We start from the raw sequence: 15,750 nt of genomic DNA on the forward strand, positions 1-15,750 counted from the left end.
ATGATCCTTCAAAGGGGAGCATTGAGTTTTTATTCTTTAATAACCAGTTTATGTGCTTAAGTGTTTCTGTTGCAGTTTTTATCCTTTTTGCTGTCCAAATTTCTCAACTTTGGCCAGCAGGAACTTATTCAGGTTGCTCCTGGGTCCTTTTGACATGGCCCTTGTGTTAGTTTTCTCTTATTATGTATCAACTTGCCCCAAACTTACCCCTATGTATCAACTTACCCCAAAACTTCTGTGGGTCAGGAACCTGGGTGGGGTTTAGCAGGGTCCTCCAGCTCAGGACTCTCATAAGGCTGCAGTCAGGGTGGCCTGCCAGCTCCTCGGTCACCTTCTTGGTCACGTCCCTGATCATGTCCTGATGTGGCTAGAGGCGCAGGCACTTCCTGGCTCGCCAGGGTGTTGCCGGCAGCCCCCTTTCCTTGCTAGGTGGGTCTCTCCACAAGGCTTCTTGCTACCTGGCCACTGGTTTTCCCCCATGGCCGGGGCCCCAGGAGAGAGCCAGTAAGACAGAAGTTATGGTCTTGTAACCCTGGGAAGTGGCAGGTGTGTCGGGCATGTTTGTGTTCTAGTCACTGGAAGTGATTCCCTAGGCCCAACCCACACTCACGGTGGCAGGGGTGTGTGAGTGGGTGGAGGGGGTCACACAGGACATGGGGATCCAGGGGATCATCCGGAGCCATTCTGGAAGTTGCCTTGGGCCAATCCCAGTCATCTTTGATAGAGTTCCTGCTTTCTTGTGGGAGGAGGTGGTTCAGATATTTGGATCGAGTCATTTCTTGACTGTGGGTAAGAAATCTTGACTTACTTTAGTGAAAAATGGTACTTATAGGCTATAAATTGAGCATAAAATTCTAGGCTTTTTCAGTGAACAAAGCTAAGGAGTATTTTATTTTATTTTTTTGCAATTTCAGATAAAGTTCATGCTATTAAATATTTCCCATTCAGATTCAGGACTCCTTAACCTCGTCAACCTTATGTTTCTATTTCCATCTAACCACTTGAAAACCTTGGTTCTCAAGGGCACTAACATAATTACTCATGTGTTATCCCACAGTATACAGAAATCTCAGAATAATGACACTTTACCACCAAAATATGATTATTAAAAATGGTTTAAGATTTCTTCGTGGTTCTTTTTCTCCTTAGGATATATCCTATTACATTATATAGTCAAATTCCTCTATACAGTCATAATTGAAATAGTTTCTCACTGTGTGGTGTACAATTAAGTTCACTTGCTTCAACTTTTAAGTTTTAGGTTGTTTAAAAATTTTTTTGTTTCATTTTTCCATAAATTATTTTTATCATTATAAAGATGACCTACAGATCAATATATAGTCACAGAAATCAAGCTTCTGTCCTTGTCCCCTCCATTGCATTTTCTTCTTTCTCCGTAGGTAGCATTTTAAAATACAAGTGGTACTTTCCATGTGTGCATTTCTCCAACTTGTGTTCTTCACTTACCAGTGTATCCGTGTGGCCAAGGCAGTGTATAGGGATCTTCCTGGTTCCTTGTTCAAAGGCGTAACACCCCTTCGTTGTAGACGTGTGGTCATTTATTCTAGAGAACTACAGTCTTTAGGAGTTCTCATGATTCCTGTTCTTCTGTTTTCTGGGAAATGCAGTTTCTGGATGGATATAGAATGGAGGTGGGTGGAGGGGCCGTGCCCTGGCTGCTTCTGGAAGCAGCACCTGCTTGGAACCATTCCAATTTTCTTCATAGTTTTCACCCTGGGTAGAAGGATCAGGTGTCTTTCTCTTTGTAACCAGGTAGGTGGAGCTGCTTTTTTTCATGAGTCACGGCCCTTCATGGTGTCTGTCATTTCATTTACCCTCCTTTTGACTAACAGTTGGAAATTCTTCCAGATTTTGACAGCACATTGTTTCTCAGTTGTACTTTTTGACGGTGGCATCTATTTTGTGTGTCTCCATGTTTATGTTAGGAAGGATTTGGGAAGAGTGGTCTCGGGGATTGCCTCTCAGATGCCGTTTAAAAACAAACGCCCTGTGTAAAAAGTAAATAAAACAAGTGGTTTTTGTTTTGTATTGTCTTTAACAGTCTTTTCTCTTCTAACCAATACTGAATTATTTTTGTTGCAGGGAAAGGGACTTGGAGGCCAAGTTCATTATTCAGATGGAGAAAAGCAAAACAACAATCACAAACTTAAAGGCAAGTAGTGACCCGGTCTTGCTTCAGTTCCAGGAGCCCGTGTTTGCTTTGCTGTGAGGATGACTGTGGGTAAATAAAGCACGCCTGCCGTGTCCACGTGCCTCCCTTCTCAGCGAGGTTAGCCGCATCCGCTGGCTCCTGGCCTAGGCTCAGTCCTGAAGTGCAAGAGTTGATCCCCTATCTCCTCTCCCATTCCTGGTTTTATTCGATTTGGGAGCCAGACCTGAGCTGTCACTCTGGTCCCTGAGCCCACGAGTCTAGCCCAGACCTGGGCATTTCCATCCTGTGTCCTTGTGGCAGAGCCTTAGCCTGGTGATTGACTGCTTTCTGCGATCAGTAAGCAAGATTTGGCCCTAGATTTGTTTCCATTTTTAATGAAAATCATCATGCTTTGTAATCATTGAAGAAGAGCTGATATTAATACTATTCAAAACCCAGCAGATGAAATTTTTTTTTTTAGAAAACTCTTTCCTAGAAAAAAATAGTGAAAAAAAGAAATTTTCAAAGATGATAAGTTCTTCCTTTTGCACTGAAACTATCCTATTTGTTTGTTTGGTCAGCAGGTTTGTTAAGGACCCTGCGAATACTTTTTGCTTAGTGGGGAAGCAAGGATATAGAATTAATACTAAAGAACCCACGTGCTTTATGGGGTCAGCACCTTTTTCCTTCGCTATTTGTCATTAACCTTTAAGTTTGGGTTTCTGAGGCCTGCTGCGCTGTGGCCAAGTACAGATGCGTCTCCTGTTCATGTCTGAGGAACGGACTTCTCTTAATTCGTGGCTCAAGGGACTGGACGCTTTGAGGTCCCATTTCAGAGTACTGCAAGTTGATCTCCAGTGATAGAAGCTGCGGAATGCTCCAGTCCTCAGTTGGGCAGCGCTCTGGATCATTTGACAGGCCTTCTTTAAGACTCTGGTGTTTCTTTGCCTGAAGGACATTCTTCACTAGAATGTTCTTTCTCAGCTTAGCACAATCCTTGTGTGTTCCAGCTCTGTCTGGCCTGCCCTGAGCTTTCCACCCTTTGGCCTCCCGCATGTGCTCGCATTTCTACCAGTCATCACTTGTGCACCCCCTGGTGGCGGTTACCTTTCTTTTGCCTCATGTATCTTTGTCTGCTCACCGTGCTTTGGTAAAAGACTCTTGGCCTTGGATGAGTCTCCTTTCTTTGTGCATCATGGAATCTATTTCCCTCAATTATGCTGTTGCTTTTTGGGTTTTACAAACATTTTTCACCTGATGTTTGAGTAACCAGAACAGATGCCCAGATTTTTAAAGTTTTGATAAGGATCTTAACAACTTTTTCTTTATAATATGTGAATCATGTTGGAAAATACCGTACTCATTGAAAGTTATTCAGTGCATGTCCAGGGAACTCTTTGGGGCTTTGTGGGAATATGGAGATTTTCAACATGGTTTTGGGGTTTCACATCAAGCATATAGCAAGGCAGACAAGATAAAAGCAAACATCTATAATGATGATGTGTCCTGAGAGAGGCTGGATTGTCAGAGGTGGGAGAAATTATTTCTGTGTGGAGTGCTAGAGGGAGGCTTCATGAATGAGGAGCCATCTGACCTGGTATTTTGAAAGGGAACAGCAAATCATACAACTCTGGGAGGTGCCAACCTCATCATGATCTTTGTGAATAGCACCCCCTGGAGTTGTGCAAAGCCCAGCTCTGGAGGATTTAGGAGGAGGAAACAGTAAATGAAAATCATTGAACCCAGGGAAAAACATAGACTCTGGCTGGAGCATTGCACCCTTAGAAGTTAATAGTGATAAATAAAGCCAGAATAGTGTTCCTGGGTCACAGGGAACTTGGATTGCTGGGAGAAGTTTAGGTTGTATTTAAGTTTTATTTATTTAGCTTTTTTTTTTTTGAAGCCAGGAGGAATTAAATGCTTTTTAGTCAGGGTGTAAACTTGGAAAGTTGTGATCATTTAATATTTTTTAGAAAGATAAAATTTTTTTTTTCCGGCTATTTGGGTCACCTGTCAAATGGCAATGCTCTTTATGTTATTGTTATTATTCTATTTATGTTATTTTGTTGTTATTATCATAAGCATCTCTTTCTAGATACCAGAAGGAGGGACTGGGGACTCAGGAAGAGAACGGACCAAGACCTTCACCTATGACTTTTCTTTTTATTCTGCTGATACAAAAAGTCCGGATTATGTTTCACAAGAAATGGTATGATTTTTTCAAAATATTTTGATTTACTTTTATGTTGAGAAAAATATGCCCACCTTCAAATACTTTAAACATCTTGCTATTTTTTTCTGAAAATAATTTATATAAAATTAGCCTTTGCTAACTTAGTCTTTTGGATTGTTATATAGGACCATTTATTTAAACGTGAGAAGAATTCAGTTCTTTAAAGGTTTTTTTTTTTTTTCCACCTTTGAGCATGATCATCATAACTTTTAATTTATCTCAAATCTTGGACATGGCTCCTGTTTTGAAGGAGCTCTATAAACAATGCCTTTTTTAGGCTGGGCGTGGTGGCTCACGCCTGTAATCCTAGCACTCTGGGAGGCCGAGGTGGGCGGATTGCTCGAGGTCAGGAGTTCGAAACCAGCCTGAGCAAGAGCGAGACCCCATCTTTACTATAAATAGAAATTAATTGGCCAACTAATATATATATATACAAAAAACAAAAATTAGCCGGGCATGGTGGCGCATGCCTGTAGTCCCAGCTACTTGGGAGGCTGAGGCAGCAGGATTGCTTGAGCCCAGGAGATTGAGGTTGCTGTGAGCTAGGCTGATGCCATGGCACTCACTCTAGCCAGGGCAACAAAGCGAGACTCTGTCTCCAAAAAAAAAAAAAAAACAATGCCTTTTTTGGGGAGATATTTGTATGCTGCTAAGCCTGGTAAATAAGCCACTTAATCTTGAGTCCTTCTACAATGTGGAGCTTTAGGAGGTAGGCTTCAAACCCAAGTTACGTTTCCCCAGCTTGTGTGGGTCATTATAGGTTCTCGAAAGGATTCCAGAAAGAATGAATGTTTCATCCAGAATCTTTCTAGAACCTAGAATGATACTAGAATTTGTCCAAGAAACCTGCCTTGTAGGCTTTTAAGGGCTGAAATGAAGATGTGAAGTGGGCAGATAAGAACAGACACAAAGGTGCCCCCAGGAGACCATCAAGACACTGATGTTGACACTTGACATTAGCAAAAGGACAAGAATATTTCCCTGGGTGGGGAAAAGCTGGGTGTTTGAGCAGAGTGGGGTTATAGGGAGAATTAAGGGTGAGTGGAAAAGTACAAGCTTCATCACTGGGTCTCTTCTTGGCTTATCAACAGCTTCTTTAGATACATTGCTTCAGGTCTCCATGTGTTAACATAGGGATAAGATTTCCTGTCCTGCCTGCCTTGGGTTGTAATCTATGCAGTGGCATCGTGAAAAGTAGAGCCTAAAGATAGTACTAGTTCCTTGCAGCTTAAAGTGTGTCTGTGTACTAGAATCATTGACTTGTTGGCCTTGCTGGGAACCTTGTTAGAAATGTGGAATCCCAGTACCTATTTCAAACCTATTGAATAAGATTTGCAAGATTCCCAGTGATTTGCACGCACCTTACATTTGAGAAATGTAGATAGTTGCGAACTGATTTATGGAGGAAATTGGTTTTCTGAGGAAATGTGTAATAAGTGTTGAAGTTAGAGGATTGGAGTGGCTGTATCCAGAAGATTGAGGCAAACATCAGAGAAAAATAGGAACCGGGCGTGGTGGTGTGTACGTGCAGTCCCAGCTGCATGGGAGGCTGAGGTGGGAGGATCACTGGATAATGAGACCCCTGTCTCTAAAAAAACAAACAAAAATTAGGGAAAAAAAAAACAAAAACCATAGGGAGAAATAGAAAGGGATGGCAGTGATGGGAATGGGAGCCACACAGAGAGGGATGGTGTGCCTGGGGTGAAAGGGAGTGGAAGAGGAAAGGTGAACTGATGCTGCTTCAGTTTGCTTTGGTGTCAGAAACTCTGCTTACTGTTCATCTCCTTTAATCCTCACAAGAACCAAGTGTGGTAAATTTTAACTACATTTTGCTTTGTCGAAGAGACTTAGTGTAAGGAACTTGCTCAAGTTCATAAACCTAATCGGCTTTTAAAAGTAGCAGAGTCAAGACCTGGGGCTGTTGTACAGGGCAGTGAAGATGCCACTGGAAGGTCTTGAGGCTGTGGGAGAAAGGTCTGGTATGTTCCAGATGACAGATGGGTAGGGCAGCCCTACTGAATGAATAAATGAAAGAGCGAGTGAATGAAGATGACTTTGGTGTCAAGGTGACTGGATTGGCCAACATTGGTAACTAGAAGTCTGGTGAGGAGTAGAATGCTGTAGATATTGGAATCTAGATTTTGGCTTTAATTTGGGAATGAGAAGAAAGTGGCAGGTATGAGGGAATTTGTTAAGGGAAAAACCAGTTCATTATAGTGATCTTCAGAATGGCTTCACCAGAGGATGAATGAAGAACCTTGAAGGTCTTCACTTCTAATTTATCTAATGAGTTGCTGGATTTCCCAACCCCCCTGTTTAACCTGAATTTGAGGTCTTCTGGGGATAGGGCCGTCCAGGTAGAGGGAAAGCCCAGGGTTGGAGAAGTAGAGTGTTGTCTGACAGCGGGGCCCTGCACACTGGAGATGCTCAGGAAATGTTTGCTGACTGAATGAACTTGTTTACAGTTGGTGCTTAATTTATGGGAGCAGATGACATTTCCTGGGTTTTACAAGCACCAAGATCAGGGAAGCAATGACAAGTTTAGCTCTTTGGAAGTTAAAAAATAGATGTTCAGAGTTTAAGAATAGTTTAACATTGCGAAAAGCTTTGGGCCAATAAGGATAACTTTAATGCTATAGTTGTATGTGCAGCATCTCTGCTCAGATGCTTTGGGGCTTTAATTTTATATGAATAACCTGAGATTGTTCCATTAAATTACAAAACTAGAAAAGCCTTGAGATATGTTAGTAAGCACTACTGTCTAGTAGAACCATGCGAAAGATTCGCTTGAGGAGAGATCTTTCCTCATCCCTAATTTTATACCTGTTGTTACTAAGAAGGGGTTCAATTTTGAATATTCACAGTAGTTTTCATGCTGCTATTTCAGGCATAGAAAGTGAGCTGACAGGTCGTATTCCTGCTTTACATGGGAAGATGTGAGGGTAGCGTGATGCTGGCGCCTTTGTTTTTTAAAAATCATTTGTAAAGGCACATTGAGAAAATATATTATGCTTATCACTATAGTTCAAGTCAAGTTTCCCTTAATGCTAAATAAATACCAGGTAAGATGACCATTAATGTTTCTTCCTTCCAAATTAATTTTAGAATTATTAATAGAAAAATAAATCAATGAGCAATTTAAATCCACAGTCATGTAAATTAAAGACCATTAAATAAGGTCTAATTTTCTTAATGGTTCTTAGAAACTCCAAAGGGAGGCTTTGATCTCACTCAACCTGTTCCGCAATTCAACCCTGGAGAAACTTGAAACCTAACATCTCCCAGTTGTCGAGCTAGTTGGGAGAGTCTTTGTTTTAACAGTGCCCTCTTGTGGGCAGTTTCCCCTCCAGTGAATGCCTTGGGTTCCTCTGAAAATCAGCTTTAATGTCTGTGCTCTGACAAGCAGGAGGTGGATTTCGGGTAGTCAGGCCAGGTGCAAGAGATCTCAGCTGGGTTTTGGTGCTGGTGGCGGAGGAAGAGTGGGTTGTCAGCCTCATGAAGCAGATCTTCCTTTGCCATGTTGGTGTGGGAGCTTTGATGGGACAGCCTGATTTGCTCACCAAGACCCCTGGAAATGCAGGCAGTGTCTGCTGCTGCTTTGGGTCCCAACCCTGACATCCTGGGTGGGTTACTTGCAGCTGAGACTGAGCCAGGCTTGGGTCTGTGTCCCTCAGGCCTGCATCTTCCCACTGTTCTCAGTCTTGTCCACCAGCCCCAGGCCCCCAAGACCCTTGAATCTGTCAGAAAAACTCCTGGGGCAGCTTTCTGGACAATAAAGCAATAGTAAAATGGTAGGTATAGATTTTAACCCTAGGGAGGAGTTTTGTTCTGGAAAACTTTGTGTTTGGTTTAAATATAATATTTCCCATGACTGTGTTAGCTCTAGACCAAACTATGAGAAAAGATCCTCCTTTTTTTCCTTTGAGAAGTTTATGGAAGTGTTTTTTCCTCTCCAGAGAACTCACAAAAATGATATTTGCCTTTTATATTTTGTTTAATCACAGAGAATCAGAGAAATATTTAGAGTTTTTACTCACATTCCATACACAGTGCTGAAAATGGACCTTGGCCTGGTGGTCTGGAGTCCTAAGTGTTTGGGATTTCTGGCTTCTGTTTCTTGACAGACATTTGGGGAGGGGCCTGTCCAGGTGGGACTTGGGGCCTTGTTGTTGATTTAGAAGACGTGGGAAGAGGACATATAGTGATGGGAAAGGCCTGGGTGCCATCCCAGCTCTGCCTCTCACTGGATGTGCCCAGTTACCTGACAGTTACCTCTCCCCCTTCAGCTTCCTCTTCTGAAAAGTGGATCTAGCAACACTGCTCATGCTGAAGTGTTTCTATGAGGATTGGTACATGGACATGTGAAAGGGCATAGGAATAGGAAGTGCCCAGTACGTGTGAGCTACCATGATAGTTGAGATTGAGTAGGTCATCAGAATCTGAGACTAAGATCAGAAACTACCAGCTCCTAAAGCTGAAATGGTTAAAACCTAACTCAGAATGAATGAGACTGGCCGATTGCGGAAGTGACTCAATTGAAATGATAGTTTCTGAACCTTTTCCTGATGGAACGGGGAAAACAAAGTCCAAGCAAGATGGTGGGAGGATGGCGCCTGAAGAAAGCCGAAGTCCAGTTGGTTGTATTTTTATCTCATCGTTGGATGACAGGCTTTGTCATTAATAGGGATGGTTTGTGTCCAGCTAAGTTGAAGATGGCCAGATTTATAGGCCCTGTGAGGAGAGTGGGTGTTCAGGCCAGGGGGCCCAGATGCCTGCAGGGGAGTTGTCCCCGGGCGTCCCCTCTGCTGCGGGCCTGTGTGCACATCCTGACGGTAACCTGGCTGCCACACCGAATCCCTGGGACTGCCCAGGGCCAGTAGCAGATGAGGGTACTCTAGACCACTTCTCAAATTTTGCTGTACTTTGAAATCACTTGGGGAGTTTAGAACAGTACTGATTGCTGGGTTCAAACCCCCTTAGATTCACTTTAATTGTGCTGGGTTACCAGCCCGGCCACTGGACTTTTCAAAGCTTCCCAAGTGATTCTCAAGTGCAGTAAGGTTTGAGACCTGCTGCTCCCGGAGGCTTGGCAGGAGTCAGAGATGACTTTCTGGTTGATCCACCTGGGTCTCCTGAGCTTGGATGTTGTGGCATCACTCACAGACTGAATGCTCCTGCGGGGCTTGGTGAGGTCCCCACCTTGGACTGGGGGGACTCCACCAAGGAGCCCTTCACCCTTTCATGGCTCTGGCTGAGAACCTGACCGAGCTCTTCCCTCTGTTTGACACCCCTTCAGCTGCTGATGTGCCTACCTTGTAAAGCAGGGAGATGTTTTACATGCCCGTAGTGTGCTGGGCTGAGGGCAGGAGGAGATGGGAAAGCATTGGCTCTTCCCTTCCCAGCTGGGCAGCACTCGGACGACCTCACATCTTGATTCGCCTCATTATAGTTGTCCGGGGGAAGTATTTGTACCGTTCACTCCCCAAATTGCAATTATGTGGTACATGGACTCTGGCCATTGTAGGTGTGACCCCCAGTCCCACACAGCTTGTCTCCTCCCTTCTACATCCTGGGCAAATGTCCAAATAGGAAAAAGCATCTGGGCACTGATGTGGGTGAGCCCAGCCATCACTCAGCTCGGTGAAAACCTGCAGAGGTTTATTTTGATGAATAGCTGGACTCTTAAAATGATGGCATTGATTTGGCATGGGCTGGGCAGTAATTTCCGGCTTCTGTGACCTTCAGGTTTTGCATATTTAGTTCCTGGAAGCTCTAATAGAATGAATAGCTTTATAAATTTATACAATTCTGAATAGTAAATCATTATGCTTTAAAATCATCTTTGCTTCTAGACACGATTGTCCCTTGGCTTTTTTTACAGTTTTATATTTCAGGACTTCTTTTGTAAACTTAAGTAGGAAAAAGGATGGAGTTGCTCTTTGCTTGCTTCAAAAGTTATTTTTGATTAAAAACTGGGGTACATACATATTCTGTTTTTAACGGTTCGGCAGTGACTTATTTATATGGTGTAATCCTTAAGAGATGAAAGTCACATTCAAGAATATTGTCAACACTGAAGGGGCTTTTATTAAAATCCATAGTAATTGTATCTTTTGTGTGTTTTTTTGGCTTTCAGGTTTTCAAATCCCTTGGCACAGATGTCGTGAAATCTGCATTTGAAGGTTACAATGCTTGTGTCTTTGCATATGGGCAAACTGGATCTGGAAAATCCTACACGATGATGGGAAATTCTGTACGTTGTTTATACTGTGTGGGGAGGAAAGTTCTCATTATCTTTATCTGGATGGACAGAATTATCTCTTTTATCTACTTGGTCTGTACTAACTTGCTTTCTGTGTTCTGATCATTCTTTAGTAATGAGATAAAACTCAGTAATAAGTTAGGCTAAATTTCCTTTGAGAGATTTTAAATTAGAAATAGTTTTAAGTTTATAAGCATGAATAATGAATGCAAGTCCCAGTTCATTTTCTGTTTTTGAAGGCCTTATAATCTTATCAGAAAAGTATGCTGGGCCCATAAGTAATTTATTCTTCCTTTCTGCCAACACAACAGTTTGAATAAAATTACTGAAATCTGTTCTTTTTAAAATTATTCAAAACATTTTTGCACCAAGAAAAATGTAAAAAAAAAAAATCTAACTTTTTGTTGGAAGGGTATTACATGAATCCTGCAAATATATATATATATATATATGTATATATATATATAAGTTATATAGCTTAGTATGTTCTGAGAAATGTGTCTAGGTGGAAAAAAAATAAACATAGTGTGTACAGTTTAGTAGTTCAGTCATGTAAATTAACAGACATTAATGTTATGCTTGTACCCAAATATGGAGGATTAGAGCCTAGACATTATCAGAGGAACTTTTTATCTCATTCCAAATATGGAGGATTAAAATCTAGAACTTTTTATCTCATTCCGTGTTTTTTCCAGATTTAGATTATGCTCGTGTGTTTTATTTTTGTTGTGTCATAGCGAATGCTCTGCCCAGTGCCTGCCAAGCCTGTGGCATGGTCTGGATGTGGAGATGCTAGCCGAGGACCGAGGGCTTCCTGCCAGCAGGCATGCGGTATCTTCTATGCTAAAAGTTTTGCAGTTCATGGAGTAGTGTCTTAGAGAACAGGTCTTTACAGAAGGAATTATTTCAGTGCATGTATTTGTTTCTTAAGTCCAGGCTTTCCCTTTGTGTGAGAGGTTGATAAATGCTGGCCTATGAGTCCTCAATGCTGAAAAGCAGGAAGAACAAATAGAAAATTTTAAGAGTTTCACATTTCCTTTTATTTCTCTCTTTGTCCTTTCCTACTGTGGCTTTGTGGGTGGGGGAGGGACAGGGGGGGGGGACCCAAAACCTCTAAAAGTGAAATTTGCATGTTGATTCCCTGGTTGTTATTTAATGTAAGTTAAATATTTATAAAGCACTCAGAAATTACAAGTGTTTTTCTCTGACATCATAGTTGAGTACTGCTTGGGTATACTTTTTATTTAAAGTGGGAACTAAAAATATGATGAAAGTCTCATTTTTCCTTGATAAGAATTGGTGCTGATTTAATGGTACAAAGAAAAAAAAATCTCTTAAAGCAGTGCAATTTCTTTTATTTTGTGAGTGGGGGTTGGGTGAAGGTAGGGAGGAACTTGCGAAGAAAACACTGAAGCTCTGAAGTTTGGTTTCCTGACAACAGTTTTGCCTGATCTTCAGTGTCATTCTGAGGCTCGTCAGTTTGTAAATGTTGATTTAAACGTGAATATTATTGAATGTTATACCCACATTGCAGAGGTAATATGGTATATTAAAATTTTCCTACCTAGGAAGGCCAGTGTAGGGATTACTATTTATATATTAAAGGAGGGACATAGTATGTGTTTTAATGTGGTCCTGTCACCTAAGTTTTAAGTCAGTTATTAACTGCTTTGAGGACTTTTTAAGGTTTTCTTGGTGTTCCTTTACTGCCTGGTGTGTTTTACCGTCTTTGGTCATTTCACCAGATATTTTTTAACATTTATTCTACAGCTATAGACTGTCTCATTTGAAAGTTAGAGAATGAGCCTCTTTATGTTTGCAAGCCATGATTTAACTGATTAACAGCTGATAACCATGTATGACCAAAGTTCCAGCTTGTAGAAATCAAGATGGCTCAATCCTCTATTTCAGAGAGTAGGAAGCAGTCCTGGAGCAGGTAACGGTGTGTCTGGGGTCCCGATGTGGTTGGCCAGGGGCTCACATGCAGGCCCCTTGAGTGTGAGTCTAATCCAGCAAATGGCAAATTCAGTCATCAGTTGCTTTTATTTCAAGTGACAGGTGTGACATTCTTCCTTCCCATTGTAGGGCGATTCTGGCTTAATACCTCGGATCTGTGAAGGGCTCTTCAGTCGGATCAGTGAAACCACCAGATGGGATGAAGCATCTTTTCGAACCGAAGTCAGGTAGGGCCGGTGGCCTGAGTTACTGAGTGTGAGCTTGGTTGGAGTCAGGGGTGCTTGGCTTGCTTTTAGGCACTAGGAATGGATAAGGCCTAAAGAAAGAGTCTGCCCCTTCTTCTCCTGTACTTATGGTAGTTGGGAATAAAGCTTAAAACATTGAATAAAGCTTAAAACATGATTTTCAATGAAAGTTTTCAGTGACTTTCATGGGTACAATTTGGATAAGGATTTGGGAGGCTGGTAGAAATAACATAACTTGGTCGGAAATTAATGCAGGATGTTTATCTCAAATGGAGTGAGCTTTTGACTTTTAAGTGTATACCCGATTACTTTCCTCATTCTTTAACTTAGTAAGGTTTGTTTGTAGTATTCTTTATTTTAGTAGGATCACTATAAATCTAACCTATAAATCTGAGTGCTTGAGGTGCTTTTTCTTCCTTGAAATGAAACCTGTGTTGGGGGCCAGTCTCTTTAATTAGTTTTAAGGGTAGAAGGGGCAATTTAGGGTTCTCCCAGCTGCTTGACTGCTGTGTGGCCTTGCATAAATTATTTAAATCACCCTAAACCTCCCTTGCCTAACCCGAAAATGGGGATAGTAGTGGTACCTACCTTTGGGTTATTGCAGGGATTCAATGAAATAATCCACGTCATAGCTTAGCATAGCACAGTAGGTCTTTACTTCATGTTGTCTTATCAATAGGTTCTTGGAAACTGCTACTTTAACTGAAATGACATGTAATGAAACCAATTTTTTTTTCTCATCATTATAATGAAACAGTGTTGAAGGAAACGTTATTCAAGTACCTGCTATGCTTCATTTCTCTTAGAAGCCTCCTTTCCAAGAACCTATCAATGATGTTAAGTGAGGACTTGTTGTACCTGATATGTAGTTACCATCCATAAACATATGTTGCTGCTCTGTGGTGTTATTGTTATTAATGCCTGAAATCATTTTTCTGAATTCAGTGTTATTTAAAATTTTTAGCTACTTAGAAATTTATAATGAACGTGTGAGAGATCTACTTAGGCGGAAGTCATCTAAAACCTTCAATTTAAGAGTCCGTGAGCATCCGAAGGAAGGACCTTATGTTGAAGGTAAGAGTGAATATTTTACAGTCCTATTCTTCTTGGGAATTTGTGTAAAAATGACACTTTCAAAGAAAAAAGTAGCATGATAGTAAGACTTTAAAAATGTGTTTAATTTTGGAATTTTATTAGAGTAAAAAATGTCATGAGCTTTCACTACCCAGTGGTCATTTAGTGAATTCATACTTCGCTGGGCACCCTCTACTTTTATGAGGCTTGTGAATAGATTTCTTCTGGCTTTAAGAAATCTCTGGAAATTTGTTTCCTAATGTTCTCAAGCAAGGTAAGCAAGCCTATCACTTGTCTCTTTAAATAGCATTGCATTTGAGCAGTATATCTTTACTGATCCTAATGATAATATATGGCAAGAAAAATATTCTAAGATCTCTTACCTGGTAAAAGGAGCATTTACAGGATTTCCTGTATGTATTGTGATACACTAGTTGTGGCATAGTCACTTTGAGGAATGCCACACTAATTATTTTAAAGCATAGACTGGATTTAAGGCTATCTCTGTAATGACACTAATCTCACTCTATATAAGGTTACTTAGTAATGGCTGAATGGCTGGCCTGTACAAATCACACACAGATGTGCTTTCGTGTCCTTCATGTGTGTCTCTTTAGAGGCAAATACTGAGAACTGGTCATGCGTTTAAAGTTGTTCCTGGTTGTGGTTGTTGTTTTTACCTAGAGCTATCAGGTATACCAATAGGACCCTAACTGTTGTTTATTAAATTTCAATTTGAACTTTTGCCTTCTGTGCCCAAAGCAGGGTGTGCCATTATGTAGTTGTTTTGTGGAATAGCTATTACTGTTAATGCACTGTTCAGGTGATGGGTACACTAAAAGCCCAGACTTTACCACCATAAAATATATACATGTAACGGAATTCTGCTCATACCCCTTAAATCTTTTAAAATAAAAAAAATTAAAAAATATTTAAAAATAGGTTAGACTAACATGTGCCTTTATGTTTTCCCTTTGATTGTCTTATCAGATATTAAGACATACAAAATTGGTATATGAAGTGACAGAATACTCAAACAGAGTAAACATCCAGGGTGTGACCTCTGACCTAGACTTAGTTTTTAATGAATGTGCTATTCAAACATTGGCAGAAGTATTGGGAGGATTATTAAGCCATCTGGGAGGGAAAAAAAGTAAATTGGTACCATAGCTCAATTTGTACTCCAGAATAAATGGTAAATGGATCAAAGATTTAAGAGTAAAATATAGATAATTAAATGACTACAAGAAACCATGGGTTAATTTTTTCAAGAAACTTGGAGGAGGGAAGGCTTTTTAAGACTTGACTTAAAATTCAGAAAACACAAATAAAAGATGTTAAATTTGAAATGGTAAAAAATATAAATAAATAAAACTTTATGCTTGGTAGACATACTGCAAGCAAAGTAAAAAAGCTTAATTGCAAAATAGGGAAAATATTTTCAGTATAAGTTTCAGACAAAGGACTTATTTCCCTAATATATAAAGAGCACCTATAAATCAGTAAGTACAGATCCAACATACAAGTAGAAAAATGGACAAAGGATGTGTCTAGACCAGGTGTCCTCAGACTACGGCCTGGGGGCCACATGCGGGTGTTTTTGCCTGTTTGTTTTTTTTACTTCAAAATAAGATATGTGCAGTGTGCATAGGAATTTGTTCATAGTATTTTTTAAACTATAGTCCGGCCCTCCAATGGTCTGAGGGACAGTGAACTGGCCCCCTGTTTAAAAAGTTTGAGGATCCCTGGTCTAGACTATACTCAGAAATAGAAATACAGGGGATATTTAAGTGGAGGAAAGAATGCTCAGCCTCACTCATAATAAGAG

General features: G+C 40.8%; 1 protein-coding gene across 6 annotated transcripts in view; it reads left to right on the plus strand.

Annotated features, from left to right (window-relative positions):
- The window catches only part of KIF16B (kinesin family member 16B), a 280,434-nt gene that overhangs the window by 36,970 nt on the left and 227,714 nt on the right, over positions 1–15,750 (plus strand). For all 6 annotated transcript variants that reach the window (XM_076010916.1, XM_020282007.2, XM_020282009.2 and 3 more), the window contains exons 2-6: positions 2,104–2,173; positions 4,248–4,361; positions 10,522–10,638; positions 12,733–12,830; positions 13,813–13,922. In XM_076010916.1, the coding sequence (XP_075867031.1) occupies positions 2,104–2,173; positions 4,248–4,361; positions 10,522–10,638; positions 12,733–12,830; positions 13,813–13,922 (509 nt within the window). The remainder of the gene's footprint in view (positions 1–2,103; positions 2,174–4,247; positions 4,362–10,521; positions 10,639–12,732; positions 12,831–13,812; positions 13,923–15,750) is intronic.

Source organism: Microcebus murinus, chromosome 16 (assembly GCF_040939455.1).
Source record: "Microcebus murinus isolate Inina chromosome 16, M.murinus_Inina_mat1.0, whole genome shotgun sequence".
NCBI classification, from domain to species: domain Eukaryota; kingdom Metazoa; phylum Chordata; class Mammalia; order Primates; family Cheirogaleidae; genus Microcebus; species Microcebus murinus.